Source organism: Thermobia domestica, chromosome 1 (assembly GCF_964235325.1).
Source record: "Thermobia domestica chromosome 1, izTheDome1.hap1.1, whole genome shotgun sequence".
In the NCBI taxonomy this organism is placed as follows: domain Eukaryota; kingdom Metazoa; phylum Arthropoda; class Insecta; order Zygentoma; family Lepismatidae; genus Thermobia; species Thermobia domestica.
In genome coordinates this window covers 220339823-220365386 of record NC_137454.1, presented here as the reverse complement: position 1 = coordinate 220365386, position 25564 = coordinate 220339823, and the positions used below count along the sequence as shown (strand labels likewise).

At 34.8% G+C, this 25564-nt stretch overlaps 1 protein-coding gene and 1 non-coding gene across 4 annotated transcripts in view; one reads left to right on the top strand and one right to left on the bottom strand.

Moving 5' to 3' along the window:
* LOC145694189 (caspase-1-like) overlaps positions 1 to 20877 on the bottom strand; it is a 31406-nt gene extending 10529 nt beyond the window's left edge. The window contains exons 1-4 of one of the 3 annotated variants that reach the window (XM_081770305.1): positions 20727 to 20877; positions 18763 to 18881; positions 10664 to 10917; positions 2889 to 3064 (exon numbers count right to left, since the gene is read on the bottom strand). In XM_081770305.1, the coding sequence (XP_081626431.1) occupies positions 2889 to 3064; positions 10664 to 10917; positions 18763 to 18878 (546 nt within the window). In that variant the 5' untranslated portion in view covers positions 18879 to 18881; positions 20727 to 20877. Of the gene's footprint in view, positions 1 to 2888; positions 3065 to 10663; positions 10918 to 18762; positions 18882 to 20528; positions 20674 to 20726 lie in introns of those variants that run through there. The other 2 variants (XM_081770318.1, XM_081770312.1) reach the window with 2 other exon arrangements.
* A 309-nt stretch (positions 20878 to 21186) lies between these two features.
* On the top strand, positions 21187 to 21259 carry TRNAK-CUU (transfer RNA lysine (anticodon CUU)). Its single transcript has one exon. It is a non-coding gene; the product is annotated as a tRNA-Lys (tRNA).
* The last annotated feature ends 4305 nt before the right edge of the window (positions 21260 to 25564 follow it).

The window sequence follows — 25564 nt, the reverse complement described above, 5'->3', positions numbered from 1 at the left end:
CAAAATTTTCAGCTTACTTGATCAAAATCCTTCTGTAATTAAACGAAGACTACATAATGTCTTTCCTTTATATATATATATATATATATATATATATATATATATATATATATATATATATATATATATATATATAAAGGCTTTTATTGATTAATTAAAGCAAACGAATGACATGACTAGTGTATCACCCCCTTACTCTCATATGATGATCTTTATACTTGTTCAGCCATATCATCTTGTTCCACGATCAAACCATAATTTTTGCTCCATTGATATAACAATAATTGTTCTATGGACACCGTATCTTCTTGCATTCTTTGTCTACGTAGAACTATTACTGCCTCTAAGAAAACTTTCTGCTAACTTTCCTTTCACAAATTTCATTGCTGATTCGGAACACTTCTCTCTTCATAATCTTAATGAACTATTATCTATCCTAGTTGCGTTTTCAATCTTCATTTTCTTAAGACCCTTCAATGTTGCAAGTATACTGACATCCTCACTTACTTAAGTTTTCCTCTTCAATAGGCAGACTACGCGGTTAACTCTTGCTCTCCTGTCCCTCTTCTAGAAATTAATTTTGTTCAATAAACTAAAATTCACGTGGGAAGCAGCTTGGAACCGCAACTAATCCAAAAGGAAGCGCGAGCACTCTTTGTCATCTACTTCTGTGCTCAAATGGAGAACTTCCGAGGAAAATGATCTGGTACAGCTTCCAGGAACTAATTAACGTTAGTCATGTTGATGAATCTGCCAGATTTTTAAGAAAATAAACGAAAAGCAAATATATAAATATTCAACGACCACGAAACCACACTCAAACATAAGACCAAAAATAATAAAGGTGAAACCACGAGTTATAGCACAAATTACGCTCATGCCAAAGAAAAAATATATATAAACTTGGCAATGTCGCCGAACAGAGAACATGTTCATTCTTCGACAAAAAAAAGAAACAATTAATATTAGTTGAGACACTTCGGGCTGTCGCCGAACTCGCTACCCAGCCCCACCCCCACATAAAAATATATTGTTGTTGAAAAACTCAGGCAGAGATCAAGCTTGAAGACGAATGGATCCTGGTATATTACTCCTATACTCGGTTTCTATAGTCGTAATTCTCCTGCTTCCACCGATTTAACTTCATGATAAATCTGTTCATATTTTTCTGCCTTTATTGCTTTTGTAATTATATTTGCGCCCATGGAACACTTCCTTTACTCTGCATGTGTCCTTTCTTTATTTGATGTTCAACTTTCGACATTTCTCGTTTCTTTAGTGCAACTCTTATTATCACATAATCCTTTCCCTTAAACTACTTCTGTAAGGTGTAAGTATATTATTTTCGGAACAGCTATGAGCATTCGTACGTAAACCTTTGAATCGGGTCGCACAGCATGACGTTTCTACAAAAGCGCGAAAACAATTGGCTAACAAGCTCACATATACTGAACACAGCGCTTTCACTGTGTGCAACTCATCACGTGACAGAATTTCCCCTGTCATGTTTTGGCTCGCTGACTAGCTTCGCGCCAGAAGTCATAGCTGTTCCGAAAATAATCTGCCTATAAAGTTTCTTAGCGCTGTTCTTCTTGTCCTGAAGTTAAATTACTATTGCTTTTTGTGAACTGGTTTGGTAAGTTTCTACATGCAGTTCGCTAATTAATATACAGCTCACTCTTCTGAATTATTGTATGGACAAATTTACAACACGACGAATCTTATTAAATATAAAGTATTTGAATGCTCTTTCTTACAGTGTTAAATACTTTATTTACAGTCATGGATAAAACAAAGAAACTTCTTCAAATTAGGCAAATAGCTACGCAATGTCACCAGGAACTGGAGGAATAATACAAATAACTTTGCAGACACTCTCTCAATCTCAGAAAATGATTCATTTCAGTTCTCTTTAAGAAGGATAAACACAGTGCAAAGAAAGATTACATACGTATGCTATTTTACCAGATAGACTAGGTAAAGATATTTTTTAAAGATCCATCTACATGGAAACTTCTAAGTGTGTTAACCTTTCTTCACAGTGTCCAGAAAAACATGGCCATCAACAAACTAATTAGTTAAAAAAAATTCGCTACGCTACTTCTACCAAAATGATGGGCAACTCATACTAATGTCAAGTATATAAGCACTCATCTAAAACAGTGCTCTAATAACAGTTGAAGTAACAGATTATCGGGTTATTCTTTCTTTGTCGAATATGAAGAAAAAATATTTTTTATGTCTTCACATAAAATGTACAATAATTAAAAAACAAACTAATGATAAGGAAGCCATACTAAATAGTTGTTTCTCTTCTCACACATTTATTTCCCAAATATCGCAAATTTAAAAAAGAAGTCACGTGTACAATGATTCGTCCTATTGGATCAAGCTGTGAGTGAATAACACTCACATACATTAAATACGACATTAGAACAATATTGAAAACAAATATGCCTACTAGTAAGTATTAGTACCTTAGAAAATTATCTAAATTCACAAATGATACAGGAAGTTAATGATTTGGTGCGTTATTTAACTTAATCACTACTAGCATTGTTTTTAATGGCCCTCGCCAGTAGTACGCTACCGCGTTTATCACCTCTAGTTTGACAACATGTTAATATTGGTGGAAAAAATTGTGTATTTTTTTCAGTGTACTCCCCTTTCCTTCCACTTTCCTATTCCATTAATTCTTCTATCATTATTAATGCATTTATCATGCAGTGCATAAAATGGAACGTTAAGCTACAAGTTTCATTTATGAGAGAGACAGGCTACACAAAAAAGTCGTTACCAGTAAGAGACTCTTATGTTCGTTAATTAAATTAAAAAGAAAAAAGAAGTAGAAAAAAAACTGCAGATTTTAGTATCCATTTTACTCATACCTGTATAAAGAATAATTTAGGTTTTCCAGCGAGGGATGGACATCGATCGGCCGTAAACGGATACCACAGACTTTCAGGTTTATATGGTACGTCTTTGGCATAGAGAATTCCTAATTCTCCGTGAGTCAAAACAGCCATCACAAAACAGTCTGCTTTCGAATGATCAGCTTCAGATGCTAGCAATTAATTAAAAAAAAAAAAAAAAGTGTAAGGTAGTCAGAAAGTGATCAAACTATTTGTACGAAACTGATCAATTTCAATATCAATAATGATAAACTGTATTTTCATGCACTGTAAGCTATGTAGAATTTCCATACAGCAAATGGTAAGTGCACCTGATCCGGTTCGATTCCGACAAGGAAATGAAATATTCGGGATTGATTCACCACCGTTAGGCAAATGGGAGCCTAATTAAGAGGTATCGAAATTGGTCTAAAATACACCAATAGCTTTTAGTCTTGCATAAGTTGTAGAATCAGTATTAGTTTTATATAAAACTGTACAATCTGAGCCAGAAGTCCCAAGGACGCTCTTCTTTCTCCGAAACGGAGATGTCGGTTATTTCCCGTTTATTATTGTACATCGAGAACGAAGTTCCGGTTTATGGGCACTGTCTTAGGTCGACGCTATTTTTTTTAAGTAAATAAGTAAAAGTAAAAAATGAAAAATGAGGTCACCTGTGATATCAAATAGCACTAGAAAGTTCTCCTGAATCTATGTAATCAAATTTTATGTATCTTTTGTCACTGGGAAGTTATGAGTACGGACACTCAAAAGAACTTTGCTTTTGCTTTTTTTTACCGGTAAATAACGAAGGCATTGACAAGAGATGAAAAACAGAAGAAATGCTAATACCTGAGGAACAGAGCTGTTGATTTTAACCACCATTGTCCAGGTAGGCCACCAATTGCATATAGCACAATTGCATTTCTAATAGTCAAATTCAGTCAATTGTGAACAAACCTCCACTCGTGGTAGGACTAAAAGTACTATTTGATGAGGGAACATCAGCAATAAATCTTAGCAGCATTCACAGAGTGCAACGCGCAATACACGCCATCTGTCACCAAAATCAGGGGTCAGACAGACCAATTGCAACAGATTTTGCATGCAAATGAGTAGTACACATTTAAAATTCAAATGGAGCAAAAACTATCCGAAGACAACACTAGATGTATGGAGTTCTTTACCAGGATCTGCACTAGTATGAAAGGAATATCCTTCTTTTCTAGGGACAGTCTTGTTCAATAACGAAGCCATTTTTTAAAAAAAATCAATTGGAACGTTAACCGTCAGAATCAGATATAAGAGTAATCGTAACCATCACTGGCCGGAAGCATCCAAAAAGGTTGTTTCAGACAAAGTAATGGTGTGGTGTGTAGAGTGGGACATACCTCTCATTCATACCTCTCTCGATATTACTTTAAATGCTAAAGGGTGCTTGGATATGATACAAAAGACTATTTCCTTGTTTGCTAAATGAAGATGGGAACTTCCTTTGAGGTCTCACTGGACTGTAGTACGGAGGTTCGTGAATGGCTCAATATCAAACCTGTTAACTGAAATGGATACCGTAGAGATGCAAGGGCTCGAAAAAAAACGGCTTTTTTGAAAAAAAAAACTCGGTTTTTTCTGCTTCGCTTTTTTGCTTGGAAAATTTTGGGCTTTTTTGAAAATTGTGCTTTAAATTGATAATTCAGACTTTGTTTCGCTTCTCTACAAAAGAAAAAAAAATTAGTGGTTGATGCAGATAATACTCGTAATATGAAACCTCGAAAATAAACCATGAATTTCAAATTTTTTTAAAAAAAATCTTAACATATTTACATTATGAATTCCAAAGGATTAACCAATATATGTAATAATATTTTAACCTCTTATATACAATAATTACTTTTAAAAATGATACACAAATAGCTAGCAAAATTGTATGTAGTATTTTTACTACAAAATATCACACACCCTCTTTTTGAAGCAAAATAAAGAAAAACATGAGAGAAATCTGCATATCAAGAGCTTCGTTTCGGGTGATTCTGTGAATAATTGTGGTGATAATTGTATAATATTCGGTATAATTGTGGTGAATAATTCGGGTGAATAATTGTATGAATATTTCGAACAAATTTTTCACTAATTGATCACATACGTAATAATCTGTAACCACCTATCAGGTGCTTCGGATCTGCAAAATCGGTAAAGCTCCAAATTCTATAATGCACTGACTGTTCCTTAAGCTTGTTTATAATCGGGAAAGTATCGAATTTTCTGTTCATGGATCACATACGTAATAGACGGTTCATCTGAGCATATGGTTTCCTAAGCTGTAGAATATATAACCACCATCACAGTTTGCCCAGTCCTGAAGGTTTCTGAATTTTTAACAAGAAAATTGAACATATCGTTACGATTTTTTTTTTTTTTTTTTTTTCAAGAAAGAGAAACTATGAAATACATTTAAAAAGAGTGGAAGAATCAACCACTGTTCCAATTCACAAGAAAGACGACAAAATTGATTGTAATAATTATCGAGGCATTTCTCTTAACATTCTATTAATAAGATTGACCCCATACGCAGATGAAATTATTGGAGATTATCAGTGTGGATTTAGTCGAAATCGAGCAGATATTTACCATTCGACAAATACTCGAAAAGAAATGGGAGTATATTACCCAGTACATCAACTGCTTATTGATTTTAGAAAGGCTTACAACTCGGTTAAGATGGAAACACTGTACAACATTCTTACAGGATTTGGAATGCCGAAAAAGCTAGATTTAGTAAGTGTTTAAATGAATCCCAGAGTAAAGTCCGAGTAGAAAAATGCGAGCTTCCACGTCGAGATTGGCCTCAAACAAGGATATGCGTTATCGCAGTTATTATTCAGCTTTGTTCCTGAGTACGCTATAAGAAAAATCAAAGATACGAACCAGGGCCTAGAGTTGAATGGTATTTACCAGGTTATGGTGTATGCTGATGATGTAAATCTGATAGGATAACAATAGATAGAAATGAATAGGCTTTATTAAACGCTTGCAGGGACATGAGTAAATGCAGAGAAATCTAAATACAAGGAAGTTCACAAGGATCGTAATACGGCAAATTATGAATGCATTAAAATATCAATTAATACTTTCGACAAAGTGGATACTTTCAAATATCTTGGATCAGTATTACTAGATCAAAATCATACCCACAAAGAAATTAAATATCGACTGAAATCAGGAAATTCTTATTATTATTCAGTTCAAAATATTTTGTCGTCGCGAATTATGTCAAGGAATTTAAAGCTTAAAATATATAAAATGATAATCAGCCTGTTATGCTTTATGGTTGTGAAACATGGTCGCTTACGTTGAGGGAAGAACGCAGACTGAAATTATTAGAGGAACTACACAATTTATACGGTTTGCCAAACATCGTTAGAGTCATCAAGTCTACGAGGCTCAGGTGGGCAGGTCATGTAGCCAGAATGGAAGAAAATAGGAACGCTTTCAATGTTTTAACTGGAAATCCAATCGGGAAACGTCCATTAGGAAAACCTAGGCCCAGATGAGAGGACAATATTAAGTGGATCTAGCAGAAATAGGAATACAGAGTAGAAACTGGATTGAATTGGATAAGGACAGAAGTCAATGGAGAGCTTTTGTGGCCATAGAGAAAGAGGGAGAGAGAGAATACATTTAAGTTAAGCACAACTGCACAACAAACATGAGTGAGAGGTTAGCTTTCGCGCTTCTATCGTGAAGTCCAGGATTCAACCCTGCATTCGACCATTTTGACAAAAGTTTTTCTTAATTCCATCTGTGAATGTAGAGATAGTGCGTGTACTGTGAGTCCCGGCCGATTTCCTTTCTAATCGTTTTTAAATCTTTGTTATTACTAATTACCAGCAGTGATGGATTTGCGAAGAGCGTTAGGGTGGGGATGTCTTTCGGATTGAAGCCTCTACCCCGAAATTACGGAATTTCTAAAACAAACTAAATATTAGTTTTGCCTTTACTCATAAACTTCAAGCTGTCCTCAAATAAAAAATTAGGAATTTTTAGAAAAAGCGAACATTATTCAGAAACCCCCCCAAATATTTTTCCAACTCCGATACTGATTATTTCTATCAAATGGTATTCAGGGTTGTGTCCGGAAGATTATTGTTAAATCATTGCACAGCTACAGTATAACGGAAATGTGGAAGTACGCTCTGACAGATATACGGAAAAACGTACGCTCTGATGGATATATTGAAAAACATAAGTTTAATTATGTTCTAGAAGCTAGAGTACTAAGCTCTAAGAAGTGAAACACGGATGACTAAAAAAGAAATGATCTAGAGAAGAAAAATATGTCGATAATTCAGAAATTAAAATATAACTCAGAAATTAAAATAAAGTTAAATAGTTTCTAAAATTGCCCTCAAATACTACGTACTTTATGTTTACTTTAATTCATAAACCATGTGCTCCATCCATCATGATGGTGAATGCCAGAGCGAAATATGGCATTTAGATCACGGAATCTTATTTAACTTTAGAGTATACTATAAGTACGCTAATTAAACAGAAAAATCATGAAAATGAAAAAAGCCAAAATTTCCAAAATTCTCTTTCCCCCCCCCCCCCTAAAAAGCTGGCTTTTTATGTGCAGAAAACCATCGAGTCAAAAAAGCCGACTTTTTTGCATCTCTAGGATACCGAGGGCCAAAAAAATGGCCTATCAGGTAAATGTCTGTAGCTATGTTATGCGACAAAAAACATATCGAATACATACTGTAACTGTACATGTACGTACTCAGTGCCTGTCCCGTCGGTTTTCTGTGCAATAACTTTTGGAGCACAACAGTGGAAGTTCTGTTGAGTATTAGTACTCACAATTGTCAATTTATACCTGATATGTACAATCTAATTTCACACTGGATTCAGGGAAATTTTCTAATGTTATCTAGTACTCCATCTAACCAATCCTACTCCTTCCATTTGAAAACATCTCGTTCCAATATAGCAGATTCCAAAGCAGCAACCATAAACAGGAAATTACAACAGCCGTCATCTGTTCTGTTTGAGAGATGGACGAGAGTTCTGAGATTTCTATCCCGTTCCCGACATTGATTTAAAAAATAAAAAGGAAAATATCTTATTGGAAACTTTTTTTCAAGAAGTTCCTCCACTCTTAGCAAACACTGAGACGAAATATTAAGGAACATACGATAACTATTCTTGCAGAACTAGACGATCACTGAAAAATGTTAGCATAAAATAATTGTCCTACAATTTAAATTTATATGTTAACAGCAGAATAACATACAAGACAAATATGTAGTTTATGTGTCGAGTTTAAACATGAAATACGTAGCTGTTTTTCTTCATTACTGTTTTAAACATTGTATCTTGTACTTGAAAATATTCTTTTTGTAAATAGAAATATAGAATAAATATAAAATTGAGCAATATAGAAAGGGTCTTTCCTAGTAAGATAGTGAAATAGGCCCTTGATCCAAATTGGGTCACTATTGACGCAAAAGGTTACCCTTGACCTAAAACTACCTCAAAAGAAATTTTGACCTCCTACTCCCTCCCCTTACCGAATTATCGTATCATACATGCTGAAAATTGAATATTTTTTAATTTTGGTGAGAGTAGTCGAAAAATTTTGAAAGTTTTACAGACTGTAGATACTATCTAGATGTAAATGTGCATTTTTTTCAAAACCATCAATGCGTATTTTCTTTATTCTTTTGCGTGTTGAATTTTTGTTTTTTTAATGTAGATTTTTGGGCGCTGATTTTTTGGTTAAAAAAATTTGTTAAACTCTTAGGTACAACACACATTTTTTCTGGGCCTGAAAGTGATGGCAACATTGTCAAACGGAACAGGAAATAAAACTTAAACGTGTTTTTTGCACAGTTTTCCCACCATTTTAGGGCCCCTCAAGGTGAGGACCCTTCAAACAATCCTTTGCCAAAGTTCACAATTTTCATTTCCCTTACGTCCCTTCCGCTTCTGTCGTTCTTCGGCTCCTTCGATTGTGTCCATTTCGGAATAAAAACACCAAATATATCTCCGTAACAGTGCTTTCAGTTCAACCGACTCTTGTACAACTAAGTTATACAGCTCGCGGTAGAGAGTGCCACTGTGTGCAACCAGTGAAGCAAGCACTGATAGATACGAGGAGCCGACGAAATGGTATAACAAATTTTTTAACCAAAAAATCAGCGACGTGTCCCCCCCAAAAAACATTTTTCTACAATTTTTTGAAATTTTCAACAAGCAAAAGAATAAAGAAAATAAGCATCTATGGTTTTGAAAAAAAAAACTGCACATTTACATCTATATAGTATCTACAATCTGTGAAACCTGCAAAATTTTTTGACTACCCCCACCAAAATTTAAAAATATTCAATTTTCAGCATGTATGATACGATAATTCGGTAAGTGGAGGGGTAGGGGGTCAAAATTTCTATTGAGGTGGTTTTAGGTCAAGGGTAACCTTTTGGGTCAATAGCGACCCAATTTGGATCAAGGGCCGATTTCACTATCTTACTAGGAAAGACCCTTTTAAAGCAACAACTTTGTCAAATATCTAGATAGCTCATAATTTATGATGTTCTTTCTTTGAAACGTACTAAACCATAAATTTGCTATTTGCTAGTAAACTTAAGAAGCTCAGGGCACGGAGACCCTAAAATACTGTAGATGGATTGCTATTATCACTTTCAGATTTTTCCTGCCTGACTGGCATGGAAATAAAAGAAAAATAGCTTGTCTTGTACAAATGAAGCAGAGGTTTACATCTTGTTTACTGGCTTCCCAAATCGTAAACCCTGCATACTTAACGCCCCTCTTCGTTCTCGCTCATTCGTCATACGCGCCTTAGTCTGACCACTTCTGCGATATTAGATGTTGTATTGAATTCTCAAATCGTCAATAATAATAATAATAATAATAATAATAATAATAATAATAATAATAATAATAATAATAATAATAATACCGTCCTAAGCGAAAAGACCTTAACTCCACATTTTTCGAAAATCGAGATATTGGTAGGGGAATATTCGTAGTACAATTCTGCATTTATCTAAAGTGAAATTGACGTGGTTTGACCAATAGGTAGGGGGTAATGACGTCATGAGTGTTTACCTAATATTCAAAACTGTAACTGAAAGTAAGCAAAAAGACCTTAAGTGGCAATTCATAAGCAAAAATATTTAACTGTATTACCACACAAATTTTAGTTCGTGAAAATATATTTAATAAAGTTTTACTGAAATACAACAAATTTGAACGTACAGCCTAAGCCAAAACGAGTTTTGCTTATTTTCTCGAAAGTATGTGAAATAGAGTTAAAGCCTTTTCGCTTAGCACGGCAGAATAATAATAATAATAATAATAATAATAATAATAATAATAATAATAATAATAATAATAATAATAATAATAATAATAATAATAATACCAATTTATATGTATTTCTAACAGGCAAAATTTCTGTATTTCTTAATTCTGCATACCAATATAGTGCATTTTTTTTTTTTTTTTTTAAACCAAGATTTGGTTTTAAAATCTCAATAAGATTTTTAACTTCATATTGTACACTGAAATACGGTATTCTGTCAGTAGCTTGCGCGCTCCTGCTCACTTTTCACGTCCCTAAAGAAACATTGACAGAAAGAGTTATGTTTCAATTTTATTTTATTTTATTTTTTTCAGACAGAAGATCTACATGTGAGTGAGCAACTTAAATTAAAACTCAAATTTCACTCACCCTCATATGAACAACCTACCTTCTTCTACAATGCGCTGTATGTCTTTGAAAGACTTGTCATTATGGATACGAACATCAAATCCTAAATTCCGAAGACAATCAGCTAGATTATCACGATCTTCCGTCGTACCCGTGCGTTGCTTGAGATTTTCAATATAAAACATCTCGTGATTAAAAATTAAAGCCATTCCGCGTTTTGGATGTGTCATTTTGTAATATAAGGCATCTCTTGGTACTGGCATGTACGCCACTTTGTTGCTGGAAGACGATGACCTTTAAGAGAATAAGTAACTAATTTTAATATTTCTTAAAAGAAATTACACAACTTATTATTTAGAGAAAAAGCATTTAGTGCAAAAAAGTTAATTGATTAAAAGAATATATATATATATATATATATATATATATATATATATATATATATATATATATAAACTTAATCTAATAATTTTCCAAAATTCACAGTTAACACCATGAAGTGGAAAGTGACCAGACTGTGGAACTAAGTGTACAGTTAGTTTCAGAGAGAGGAATCTCCCACCAACAAAGAAAAAAAAAACTTATATTACTGAAAGGTTCGGCTACTGATAAGAATTGCATAAGTAGCAGTTAAATAAAACTTGATGGAAGTCGGTAAAATGATACATATTTAAATCAACGTGGACCTACATTTACATAATTCTTGGAGTGAATTGCGATCATCAATGCCGATTGATACACATTAACTACCTTGTATTGCTGTACAGGAGGTCAAGACCAAAAGATGTGTCGCAACCCCCTACACGATAACGTTAGATCTCAAATAGCTAATGGAAGATCGACTATCCAGTATACAATCCTGATCTTGTTCAGCTATTTCTGTGTGTTTGGACAGTTAAAGAAGAGTTTCAACAGGAACCCACTTCCAGTCACTTCTACAGGTGCAAAGAAAAGTGTCGAGCATTCACTTCGTTAACACTGACAAAAGTTTTCAACTAATCCATTGTTTGGTATCAGAGTGCGCAAAGTATGTTATCAATGGTGAGAATACTAACGTGTGAATACATTTAAAAAGTAAATTCAGCACTCAACGAATCATGAAGAATGAATTACTTCATGCAGACGTTTCAACAGTGATTTTCCGCTTTCTTCAGTGAGAATCCTCTAAAAATTATACCACTGCTTACTACATTACTGATGTCCTTCCCCTTTATCGCAGACTGTTGTATATTCTTTGCTTTTTTTGTCTTGTTCTGAAGGAAAAATAATCAGTGCTGTAATTCTTCAAGCAACGATAATTTCTTAAAGGATTTGTATTTAGGAAAGAGCAGTATCACCGCTGAAATTTCTGCGTGAAGTAGTGTATTTTTGAATGTTTCAGTGAGTGTTAGATTTTGATTTTAATTTTAGCGTCCCCTTCAGCAGCGAGACAAGGCCCTACAACTTAACGTGGGATCAGAACCATATGAGCTCCGACTGGGAATCTACCCGTGTATCCCATACCAAAGATGCTTATTAACCGCTTATCCACGAGAGAGCTCCGTGAATGTAATACGCATCATATTAGTTCAGTAAGTCGCGTACATTCCTTCTGTTCACCAGGTTCTGCCCAATTTCGTAACTAAATGCAGGTGCACTTATTAAAATTTGTACCTGTTTGAGTTAAAACAATGATCATACAATCGATGGTTATAACTTGCAGTTTAATTCTTTCAGCAAGTTTATTTCTTTCAAAACTGAAAGTTTATTCAACACTAAAATTTCACTAAAGAGACACATAACTCGACCACAATAACTTGGTATATATGAAGTTGAAATCTTATTACTTATAGGGTTACCACATGCAGAAAACATTGTGTTGGTGTTTACTTTTTAAGTGTACTGTCACGTTTATGCTCCAAGGCTAAGGGAGACGAATGAAATGATGGAATGCAGAAAGTGGAATACTCCTAGAAAACCCACGCACAGAATGTTTGTTCACTACAAAACACACCTGGCTCAAGCTGGGATCGAACCAAGGATCCCACGCACCAGAACTGAACGTTCTACTACTGAGTCACTGCGGCTCCTTTAGTGTTTACTTACAACAAGTTGGCCCTAGTTTTTCCTCTACCATTTTTACTAACATTTAATTATTTTTATATTTTCACTAAAGCTACCAGCGATCATCGTAGTAAAACTACATCTTTGGTCATGTAAAAATAATAAACAAAAAACGCCACGCTGCTCCTTAACAACATGCAGTGCAAAAAACTCTTGAAGTCCAACTAGCTGGCTAGACTCTGTCACCACCGCTTACAACACTCTTATATCTAAATTCTATTATATGAAAACTGAAAATCATGATTATGTATTTACCTAGATATACACACATTGTTGTTAGTAAAAATTGCAATACCAAGAAGTAATAGTGGCAACACGTCCAAACTCACAGAATTCATAAAGCACAGTATGACTAACAATGCTCTCGAAGTATTACCGCGAGAGAGGGGTTTATGTAACACTCACGGAGTGGGGAGGATAAGAGACCAGACAATGTGTGTACAAGCGTATTCCGTCGACGTCAAAAAATACAAAATCAAAGAAGTGCAAATTTAAATTAAGTCTATTAAGAAACAATTATTATTATTATTATTATTATTATTATTATTATTATTATTATTATTATTATTATTATTATTATTATTATTATTTTATAATCTTTTAAGTCAGAACAAAGTAGATATTAAATGTAGATAATGGCAATAATCTTCTGTTCTGTGGTTGAAGAAAAAATACAATAGACGTGAGGAGTATTAAAAGTGGACAGTGTTTCTTGATCTGAATGGATAAGCATGATTGACGCTAAAATCAGGTAACAGTAAAGTGTGGGTAAGTTTAACTGTTAATGTTGATAAATTCTTTAATAATACTAAAATATTATATCTCTGTCTGTCTGGAAAGGGGTCACCTAATTTTGCACCCAGATAAATCTCTACCAGATCTAATCACGCACAAAGTCTTTTTCGGTTCGGGAGGAGGGTCGGATTTTCACAGGCCAAAATTTATGCAAAAAATTGAGTATTTCGAAGAAAAAAGCCCGTGAAGCTAGAAAGATAAAACTCGGTATATGAACTCTCTGTCAAGAAAGCAAGAGAAACGCGTACGTGTCGAAGCGTTTTTTTTAAAATCCTGTATTACGGGAAGAAAAGGAATCCTTAGTTTTCGAGGTCACAAAACTGATTGATGACAGTCCTGATAACATTTAAGCCCAAGTTTAGGCAAGAGGGAACACGTCAGTTAGACCAGGAATTGACAGGGGCAACGCCAAAGATGTTATTCTCAGTTATTCATTTATTCAGTGCTCTTGGTTATTTATTTATTTATTTCACTCATATTAACACGGGGAATGCCAAAAATGTTGCTCTTCCTTATTCGCAATCCAATATGGCGTCACGCTCGAAATCGATGCAAAGTGATGCTCTTATTGTTTACCTTTCTTCGTGGGTGGTTTATGTGCGTGCTCTACTGTCTTCATGTAGTATCGGTGCTGTGATCTTCCCAAGTGAAGTATTGCCAATGAAACATGGACTTAAGTGTAATGGAAGATCTTTCCATTTTATTACTGCTGCCTTCATACCAAGAGGACCGCCATGTGCTCTTTTAAGTACTGCTAATAGTGACGGAGGAACTACCAGTGATTTTGTGCTAAGATATGCCAAAAAAAAAAAAAAACTCATTCTCTTTTGTTTTCTCCTCCTTTGTGGTTACATTACGTAAACCCTCCCCGTCCAGATTACACCAGTGCTTTTAACATATATTAACAAAATGTTCGTAGTATTAAAAACAAATACTAGAGTGTTCATTGAACCTAGGTGAGATAAGGGAACTGGATTGTTTCGCAGTGACCGAATGAATCAGTGAACGACAGTGAAATTAACCGTTCTAATAATTTCTCCATTTATTGTAAAGACCGCATAACTCGTGGAGGTGGAGTGATGATTAATAAATAAAAAGTGGAAGAGCAAGAGAAGATTGGATCTCGAACGGGATTGTAAACTTATTTGGGTGGAAGGTTTTATTCCAAAGCGTCGCTCTGTGTTTATTGGGTGCTTCTATAGGCCGCACAAGAACAACCCCCAGCACATCTTAGAAGCTTGCCATGACTCACTGTTACATGCGTTATCACAAGGTGACGTCATCTTATTGGGTGATTTCAGCCTTTCCATCACATGGCAGGACAGCAAGCACGGCATCGCTAAAGATGGAAACGACAATTTATTCCTGGGCAATTTTATTCAACATAATATGCATAATACCCGTAAAAATAGTAATCTTGACTATATCCTCTCTAACTTAGAATCGCGTTGTGTTGTCCCACGCAGAATCTTTTTTCCTCAGATCACGATTCCTTGGATGTTTCTTTCGATTTCCTCCTCTCCAATACTACAAATCAGCCCCTCAAAAGTAGGTCACAGTTTCTTTGGAAGAAAGCCCTCTGGGGTGACATCTGCCGGGCTATGGAACTGTTTCCTTGGTGTTTGTTATAGAGGTAGGAACTGTTGACGACGCTGTGGATTTATTTACATCTGTTATCCACTCAGCCATAAAGGACTTTGTGCCGGTGAAAGCATCAAAATCGAACAGGTTTCCGGTCTGGTACGACAATGAACTACGTAATCTTCTTAAAAACAAAAACTTTGCCTGGACTCTATGGAAATCATATCCGAGTGACTTCACATATAAAAATTGTGCTAAAATTAGAAGCCTTGCCAACGGCGTAAGTATTTTGAACACATGGACTCAAATGGTGATTTTACTGCTAGCAACCCTAAACTCTTTTGATCTGTAATTAAATCTAGATCAAAATCTCCGGGCTTACCGGCAACAGTTCAAGATGAAAATGCTGAAACGAATGATCATCTAGGTTCCGATCTCTTTAATAATTACTTCTGCAAAACGTACTACCCTTCCCTCTACAACCCATCTTCCCCCTCTCCGCCCCATCTGTTCGGACACCGTATCGAACCTCTCTACCACTCCGGGCGAAGTTCTGGCTCTCTTGCAATCGTTATCTCCACATAGATCACTTGGAACCGATAACATTGGTCCTCTCTTTCTCAATAAAACTGCTTCAGTTATTGCGGTTCCTCTATCAATCTTATTCTATTGATGCTTCAAGGAAGGGTATTATCCCACCAGTTGGAAACTAGCTCACGTGACCCCAATATATAAATCAGGACTTAAAGATCATGTATCCTCCTATAGGCCAATATCTCTTCTTTCTGTAATATCAATTATCTGCGAAAAAATAATCAAAGATAGGCTACTTAAATTCACCTCACCTTACATCCACAGTTCTCAGCACGGCTTTCTACCGAAAAGCTCAAGTCTCACAAACTTAAGTACTCTTCTTTCCTATGCAGTCAAATGTATGAAAAACAATACTCAGTTAGATGTTATCCACTTTGACCTCTCGAAGGCCTTTGATTCTGACAGTCACATTCATCTTCATAAGCTCTCCACTAGATTTAATGTACATGGCAAATTTCTCCCTTTAATCAGCAGCTACTTGAAGGACTGTAAACAGAGAGTTGTTCTTTCAGAGGCGACTTCTAACCCCCAACCTATGATGATCTCAGGGGTGCCTCAGGCGGTTGTACTTGAGCCCCTGCTATTTGTCCTGTATATGGATGATTTCTACACGCACTTATCAGCTTAACCTAGTGGCCTTCTGCTTTTTCTAACGATTGTAACTTATACAGAGAAATATCGTGTCTCCATGACACAACTGCCCTACAGGAAGACCTAAATTACCTTATAGGCTGATGTGGCACTTGAAACTCAACAGTAAGAAATGTGACAGTATTACTATTACTTTGAAAACGTCTCCTGTTCCCTCCATATACCATATTAATGATTCCCCTATCACACATTCTGCTAGTCAATGATCTTGGTGTCATTTTTGATTCAAAACTTACATTCTCTGACCACATCTCCTCAATACTTAAGAATTCAATGCGCATGTTGGTACTTCTTTTTCGATTCACTGAACTACGCACTGTTTCGTCATTAGCAACTTTTTATAAAACTTTAGTAGCGCCCAAGATCGAATACTGCTCTCCCATATGGGCCATGGCAGCACCTACACATCTCTCCAGACTTGACTCTATTCTCAATTTCTTCATTGCTATAGTCCGTTTTCGTATTCCTGCACTTCGAATATTATCTAAGAAGGAACTCTTGCGACATCTTAATATCCAGACTCCCGAAGTACACAGAATTATCTCTGACCTGAAATATCTTCAGAATATAGTTAATGGAAACTTAAAATCGGAAGACATTAATCCCTTGGAAAATGGGGCAGCGACTGGTGTGGGACGTCACCTGTGTAGACACATTTGCACCTTCCCATTTAGCTTCATCATGTAAAAAGGCTGGAAATGCTGCTGAGACAGCCTGTAAGCGAAAACACACGAAATATTCCAAATTAAAAGATCATATGTTCATTACCTTTGCTACGGAAGCCATGGGAGATTTTAGCCAGGAAGCTAGGGAATTCCTAAAGGAAATCGGATCGAAATTAAATCTCAAGACGGGAGATCCAAGAAGTGCATAATTTTTATTTCAAAGCATTAGTCTAGCAATTCAGTGAGATAATGCAGTTAGCATTTTAAGTTCCTTCCCTTCTAAAATGGAAGAAATTCTTTATTTGAAATGAACCAGAATTTATGAATCTTTGGACTGAAAATTTTGTAAACTATTTAAGTTTTGTTAACTCCATTTGACATGCTACTTCCAAAGATGAAGAAAATGGACTTACTCGCTCTTCTCAATTATGAAGTTACTTTAAAAAAAAAAAAAAAAAAAAAAAAAAAAATCGAAATATTACTTCAGGAACTATCCTTACGTGTCACTTTCCGCATAACCCGGAATACCCACCTATTTCATCTTGCCCGTCCTAGGTTGGCAATTATACAGAATACCAAACTGTTATAATCAAGTAACAACTGATGTAGTCATTTTTCGAGCTACCCGGTGTTTGAAAGAGCAATTAAACGAGTTTTGACGGAATAATATTAATTTAACACTCTGACAGTTTTATGTTGTTGTTGTTATTGTTGTCTTTTTTTCTTTCTTTCTTTTGCTAACATTTCCCTATGTAAAATGGCAAAGTTATGCTGTATCTGGGAATTTGTTCAACAAATACAGTAGAGCGTCGATTATCCGAACGTCGGTCAACCGAACGACCGCTTAACCGAACTGTGTACTCGCTCGCACCTGTTACTCTCCCACCCTACCGTCCATCATCTCTCTCACTCCCAAACCAAGTTTCCCACAGTAGTCGCCGCACTGAGCCACCGCTGGCGGAACATTGCTTCTAATGGGGCCTTCATAAGGCGCTGCTGACCGGCCAAGCCGCCAGTCGCTGTGTTTCAACAATCAGCACACTTCTTTTTATGAATAAATTTACTGTACAGTACTACTTTTTGGTAAATAAACATGTACAGTTCGATTATCCGAACAAACCAGTTTTCCGAACACCCATGTCCCCCAATTACTTCGGATAATCGACGCTCTACTGTAAATAAATAAATTTATTTCACTCACATGATTCATATCAACGCCAAATATGTTGTTCTTCCTTATTTATCCATTTCACTTTTTTACTTTCAAAAATCCTGACTAAACCTTATATTTTCGTAGTAAGAATGGGTATTCAGCTAGTTATTTATAAAAAAACAAACCTAACTAGATTTTTTTTTACGGTGATGTATGAATAATGCTCTGGGAGCTGGTCCTCGTCGTAGCCCCTCCCCCAACATGGTTTAGAGTGCTATGATCGCCGCCACTGGACACATACATCTGTACAAATAAATAGAATACATCAGCGAAGTACATACCAGTGAAGTGTACTCTCAAAACAACATAAGGATTAAAAATGCCAATGTGTCCACCCGGTAAGTCTTACGTTACTGTGACAAAAACGACCAGCGAACAAATTGGTTAATCTTTATTATACCTGAAGCATCACTAAAGTTCTGATTTTGGCATAATAAAATACAAACGAAAAAATGCAAAATGCTGCAAAAGCTAACAGAGTACAATTAGACTTCTATTCATTATGAATTTGTTGAAACAACAAACATAACAACTTACGCTTCTTTGCCAAGTGCATCCCCCACGTCTCCAGATGCTAGGGAATCCACTTCTACGTTGTTAGATAAGGCATCATTATCTTTCCGCGCATGCTTTTCATCTTCATTGTTATCCATCGTCTTAAAAAAAAAAAATGTACATTTAATACTGTGATACTAGCAAAGAAAACCGACTCACAAAAGCAACTGACATTAATAAATATATGTGTGTATTAATCTTTAACAGCTAAATTTAAACTTCGCAATAACAAACTAATCTGTAGTCGGTGTTTTATACATTCTAAACAAAAAATTTTACACAAGGAAAGGGGAAGGCAAACCCAGTCGTAAGTGCGTACCAACCATGAAAATTTATACACTTCATTTCCTGTTTTCCCACTTATTTCATTAGTTTTGGAACGTAGGCGTTTAAAAATAAGCAATCTAAATTAGAAAAAATTTACATTAATCAAAAAATGAAAATGAAATTTTTGAGTTTTACGTCCCACGGTTATGCCGGTTAGGCTAAAGAAGACTGTGATGATGAGTAATGAATGAAATGGTGGAATGAAGCAAGGTTGGCTGGTTTAAACCAGCTGTTTTTTTCAAAAAAACCAACTGGTTTAAACCAAAAAACAAAGAAAAAAATGTTTGTAAAAGTGTGTGTTTGTAAAATCTTGATGAACACAAATTTGTGGGTTACACGTTTCACTTCCGTATATTATTCGTATTATATTCAGACCTTAATTCCCCATTCATTACTCAAAAAGATTATACTACAAAAACAACTTTTTTTTTTTACAAGTTTATAAATGTTTATTTTGTGATTTTTTTGTAGTTGTTATTATTGTTATGTAATTGCAATGGAAGAAAAATTTTAAATATTGTTTCGTTTCAATGTTTACTATTGATAAAATACATCGAAAATGCCATACTTTTTTTTTGTGTGTGTGGGGGGGGGGTCATACACAACCCACGAGAGGCATTTAGTGAAATAAGTATCTTTGGTATCTATTTATGTATAAATGAGTTTGAGCCAAAGTGGACTCAAATAATTCGTATCTTTATTCACTTTTCTTATTGATATGCAGAATAAGTCGGTGTATTTCTTTAATTTGGACCAATAAAAGTCGATGTTAACTAACTTGAACTAAATTAGTTCTTCTGTACTCCGTAGTACTTTGAAATTGTTCATATGTAATTTTGTGTAATGGTTTCACTTGTGCAACTGTTTATCTTTTTGTCCTTCTGAAATGACTCTTGACAGTTATATTAAGAAGCATGTAAAGATCAGTACAACGTTTTTTTTTTTTTTTTTATCAGGATTCCTTCGTATATTTTCAAAATGTTGCTAGAAACGGACGACCAACTTAACCGTGTCACTGCTGTACCGTGTAGTTTTACTATACGGATCCATTGTATAAGTTGTAGTAACAGGAATAGGGGTAGGAATAGGAACGGGTTAAAAGGCCCACAGGGTTCGTTGGGTTCTGTTCTCGACATAAAATGGGTAAATTAAAGACTTCCCCAAATTTTTCCATACATTTTAGAATGTGTGGATCCGTATAATAAAACTGCACCATTGATGCCGCTGCCTTTGAATGAGGTAAAACTTTTAATGTTTTTTTTTTTCTTTTTCTTTCTCTTTTAAATGTAAACCTACTCAGTAATGATCAACTAACATATAATCTTCACTTCAAAAACACCATCTTGTCCGAACATTTCTATTTTACAACCATGCTGAATTGAGATTATAACTATATAAATATCTGAGTTTTATATACTTACAAACAACCATGATTTTATTCTCTATAAATGTAAACAAAGCTAACGGAACAAAGACATAAATGAGTCATTTCTTTACGTCACTTTGAAATACATGTAACCCCTTTGCCTGTACATTAACAACATATTCTCTACATATAAATCTTGGTAATAATTTTCTTTATTGCTAAGTATTACAAATAGTTAGCAAATTAAACCTACTTGTCAATGCGGATTCACTTAATCACGCTTACCGCTCCTCCTGTTGCTGTTTTAGATTTGATCTTGGTTCTTGTCTTGAATCTTTAAACTTCAAACTTTAAGCGCATTAAATATTACAGAATCGATAATTCTACTCGTCCTAGTTCAAACGAACGCGCGAAATCATTTTCGTATTGCAGAGCATAGCTGTCAGACAGCCGCGCAATAATAATTAAGAAAACACTTTACAGGTTGAAGTTATAAAAATAAAGTAATTATAATAGAATTCACAACAAATTCCATTCTAACGTTGCATATGAAATTGCCAATATAGCTAATAAATAATTTGAGATGAAATTTTATCATACTCAATTACAGAAATCATAAAAAAAAATATACTTCATTTAAATAATATGGAATAATAAGATTACTAATAAAAGAATTCTTATATAATGTTCATAGTTGCAGAAAGTACGTACTTGCCCGGCTAGCTCAGTCGGTAGAGCATGAGACTCTTAATCTCAGGGTCGTGGGTTCGAGCCCCACGCTGGGCGCAACTTTTTTTTCACACGTTTTCTCCATGTCTTACTTTCTTGATTTAATGTATTATTAACTTTTCCGCAGAATTATATTGTTTCATAAATAACTTGCATTATATAAAAATATATTGTCTGCATTGTTGGAAAATTTAATTTTTTAAAAAAATTAGGTATTAAGGAAATATTAATTAATGCAAATTTAATGTCAAAAAACATTAAACGGTTGAAATATAGATAGATAGATAGATAGATAGATAGATAGATAGATAGATAGATAGATAGATAGATAGATAGATAGATAGATAGATAGATAGGCCTATGTCCAAGTTATACCAAACACGAGGTATGCATAATAATCTTCAGTAATGATTTATCGTTACAAACTCCATGACCTAGACGACAAGGGGGCCTCGACCTTTTCCACTCTCGTAACACAAAAACATAGTGATTAAGACTGTCGTAAGTATTACAAAGCGGCTCGCGTAACAAAAGTTGAAAACTGACCTAGATCAAGGCAAATTGGGGCTCTTTTGGGAAAAGGGAACGGCATTAATCCACTTTAATAGCAGTGGAACCGGCCGTTAAAGCTTTTGGAATAAACTATATAAGAAAAAGTTCTTGGAGAATATAATTGCACATTGTTTTCGACAAAAAGTATCGACTAATTTTTTAATTGTTTTAAAAAAAAATGTTTAACTATTATCAATTCAATGTTGATTCCTTCAAAATATAATTGATTAAATTAACAAATGTTTAATTTGTTAACTAAAACGTTAATGTTGGGGTAACGTGGATCCGTGGTAAAGTGATTACCTCTGGTGCATGGGATCCTTGGTTTGATCGCTGGCTAAGTAAGCCCAAGAACATAGTGTCCATGAATTTTCTCGGGATACTTCCGTTTTCTCCCACATTCTCATTCCACCAACTTTTCAATTATCATGCACTTACCTTAATCGTTCGTCTTCATTAGCCTAAAGGACATAAACGTGAAACGTTAAATTGAAAGATTTCATTTTCATAAACGTTAATATTTACGAGTAATTACAAGTTTGATTATTTGACAGTCAGTGTAATGAGACAACGTTACTCGATAACTGTATCCAGAAAGGAATAACGGGCATATAGTGAATGAAATATTATTAGGAAGCAAGGGCGCCCATGTTGTGGTTTCCAAGGGGGGGCAAAGCAACGTTTCAAATATAGTTTCAAATTTTGCTGTAACTAATGTAAAAATTCAATTGGGTTTTCGATATTTCCAAGTAAAATTTCCTCTTAGGGAAAGGGGGTGAGCGCCTCACCTTGCCCCCTGATGGGCGCCCTTGTTAGGAAGGAACACCGAAAAAACTACGCCTGAGTAGTAGCTAATGATCACTGGGTTACCTATATGATAGGGAACCAACTGCTTAAAGTTGAATTACCAGTTGAGTTTTCTTCCAGGTTTTATAACTCATCAGGAATCAAACCCGTGACCACACATACAAAAACTATGTGTCTGTTAGCGTTAGCTGTTTAACCATAAGGGGACAAAAAGATAATAATATGTTAGGCATAAGATAAGTAATATACACTTTAGAAAGTAATTTTGCGGTATAGATTTGGAAACGTTTAACACATATTTATCATTTACTTGCTTCAACTAGCCATATTATTATTGTTATTCAACAGCGTTATTTCAGATTTTACTTACGGGGGAAAGGGAAAGATGTTTCACCTACATCAGAATTTATTATTATTATTATTATTATTATTATTATTATTATTATTATTATTAAATCCAATAAAATGGCACACTGCATGTTCTTATTGATTCTTATGAAAATAGCTAGTTTATAACATTATCAAAAAATGTGTGGTTTGAAGGAACGACCTAACAATGATGAACCAGTGAAGCAGTGGCGGCCGGTGGATGTGGTTTCGGGTGTTGCAGTACGAACGATAAGAGACAGAAGATAAAAAGTTGACTCCTTGACTAATCAGCATAACTTTAGATGAAAATGCTGTGACATGTTAAATTAAATAACATTCTGTTTTTTAAAACTTAAAAAAATGCAAAACATTTAATCCGATTAATTACCTTATTTAATTAGTAAGTTCATTCTTCTCTCTTTGATTGGAACAAATCTGCCTAATACATGCACGTTGAACTCTGGTATTCTTATTTTCAGGTCGTTTTCGATGGAAAGCATAACCAATGATAATAACCTTTCTTGGGACATTCAATTCCTTGAAAGTGTCAATTCTTTCTCATGTGGAAAAAAAAACTTTTCGTCTTCTTCTGACGCCATAGGTACAGTTAATATTAATTTCAGAAGGTTTGTAGATTCACTAAATATTTTTTCTAGATTATTGCGAACGATTCATTCTAGCAAACTCAGTCCCTGACAGTGATCCGAATTCCTCTTCAGCGTTGACTGAAGAGAGTTTGTAGCAGAGATTAGTGTCATAAAAAAAATGTACATTGAACACACTTTAGTCACAGTTTATCCAGGAAAATTTAAAATAAATTGAGAAAATGTATCTGGTGCAAACAACATACTACCATAAGATATCCTGTAAATTTAAACTGAATTTTTTTTTTTCGAACACTCTCCTGAATTGGCCTTTGCTTGTTTTGTCTAAGCTTTAATTGCAAATTTTTCCTCAGTTGAAAGCTGGTCAATGTTTTTTGTAAGTTATTTACAGAAGTCACGGTATACAATTCATTCAGAATTTGTAGGTTATTCACAGAATTAAAGCACACACAATAAAATTAAACCTAATAATTAAAAACCAAAACAGCTGATACAAAATAGGTACTGGCATATGAATTCCGAATGTCACATATTCATACATCAATACACACACATGTGCTTAAAAAAAAAAAAAACTACATTCCAAATCATCCGTCTTGCTTGTTACGCAATGCACGATGAACACAATATACTTCCACATAAGGCGAAACAATGCTTATCAATGTGATATGTTCTGGAAAGGAAACCTCGAAACCCGCCAGATGAAGGATCAGCATGTAACAGAAGCCAAAAATCAAAGAACATCAAAACAAACAGCACTGCCAATTCTACACCCAGAAATGTTAACTGGGAGAGGTCCAAAATATTTTAGGGAGGTCCAATACGTCTACATAATATGGAACCTGTCTTATACTGCACCCGAAAAGACGATAAGCAATTCTTACTTACTGTCATCTATATTTTTAGAAAAAAATGATAGAACGATTATTTTTATAAGAAAAGAAGAGTACATGATGAGGCGTAAAATAAAATATTTAGCTTACATCAATCGTTTCTCTGTTAAACAAGTATAGTTCGTTAAGAAAGTCTACAAATGTTAGTCAAGTTCCGAAATTTTTTGGAGATCCGGACCCAATGCCCCTGACTATTGCTAACTAGTCCCAAATTCAATGTGTCGTTCCCCATCATACAGTTTTATGTGGAAATTATCAAGAGTATAAAATATACTTATTTTATAAAAGAAATATGTTTATAGTAAAATACTATCCACAGAGGGGGGGGGGAGCGATTATACATACTGACTTATTAATATTTGATTCATAAATTACTGTAGAAGAAGCCTTCATTATTAATACAAGCTAAGAATTAACTTGTAAATGCGGGTCTACTTTCATTTGTTTTCTCCTCTACTAGATATTTTCTTTCTTATTTTGTGATTCTGCAATCACTTTTTTTAATTGTCATTATATTGATTTGCTTCAGTATGGTCCCGTAATTTAAAAATATGAATGCATACAAACAAATTCCATTTGTTAATTGCTAGTGAAAGAAAATTCAGAAATCTTATTTAGCGTGAAAAACCTTCTCGTTCACTGGAAACCGTGCTGTGTTGCAGAAGCACTGCAACGACCAGACCCTTTAACTTCTGATTTATTGGAAAGAAGACTTAACATTTGCTCCAATTCTCGCGCTGAAGGAATCTGGTCGTTGTATGCTCGCTGCAACACAATATAAATTAGAGACTCTGTGACGGATTATTTTTCGCTTTTTAAAACGGATTAACGGAATGGACAGTTACAGAAGTAAAAAATATGTTATTTAAAGTGGATATGTGCAAGTATTAAAACATATTTTTTCTGTTCTTTACTACTATTTTTTTCTTGAAATACTTTGGTCGTTGCGCAACGCTGCAACACTAACATTAGCAGCCATTGCAGTGGAGACCAAAATGTTCAAATCCATGACGTCATGGAGTTAAGATGACGGGGAGCGCTCAGAACAATCGCTTTCACTCAAAGGGTGGCTAAGCTTGAAACGGTTGAGAATCACTGCATTAGGTGATCCCTCGCATTCTATACAGCAGCGGGCT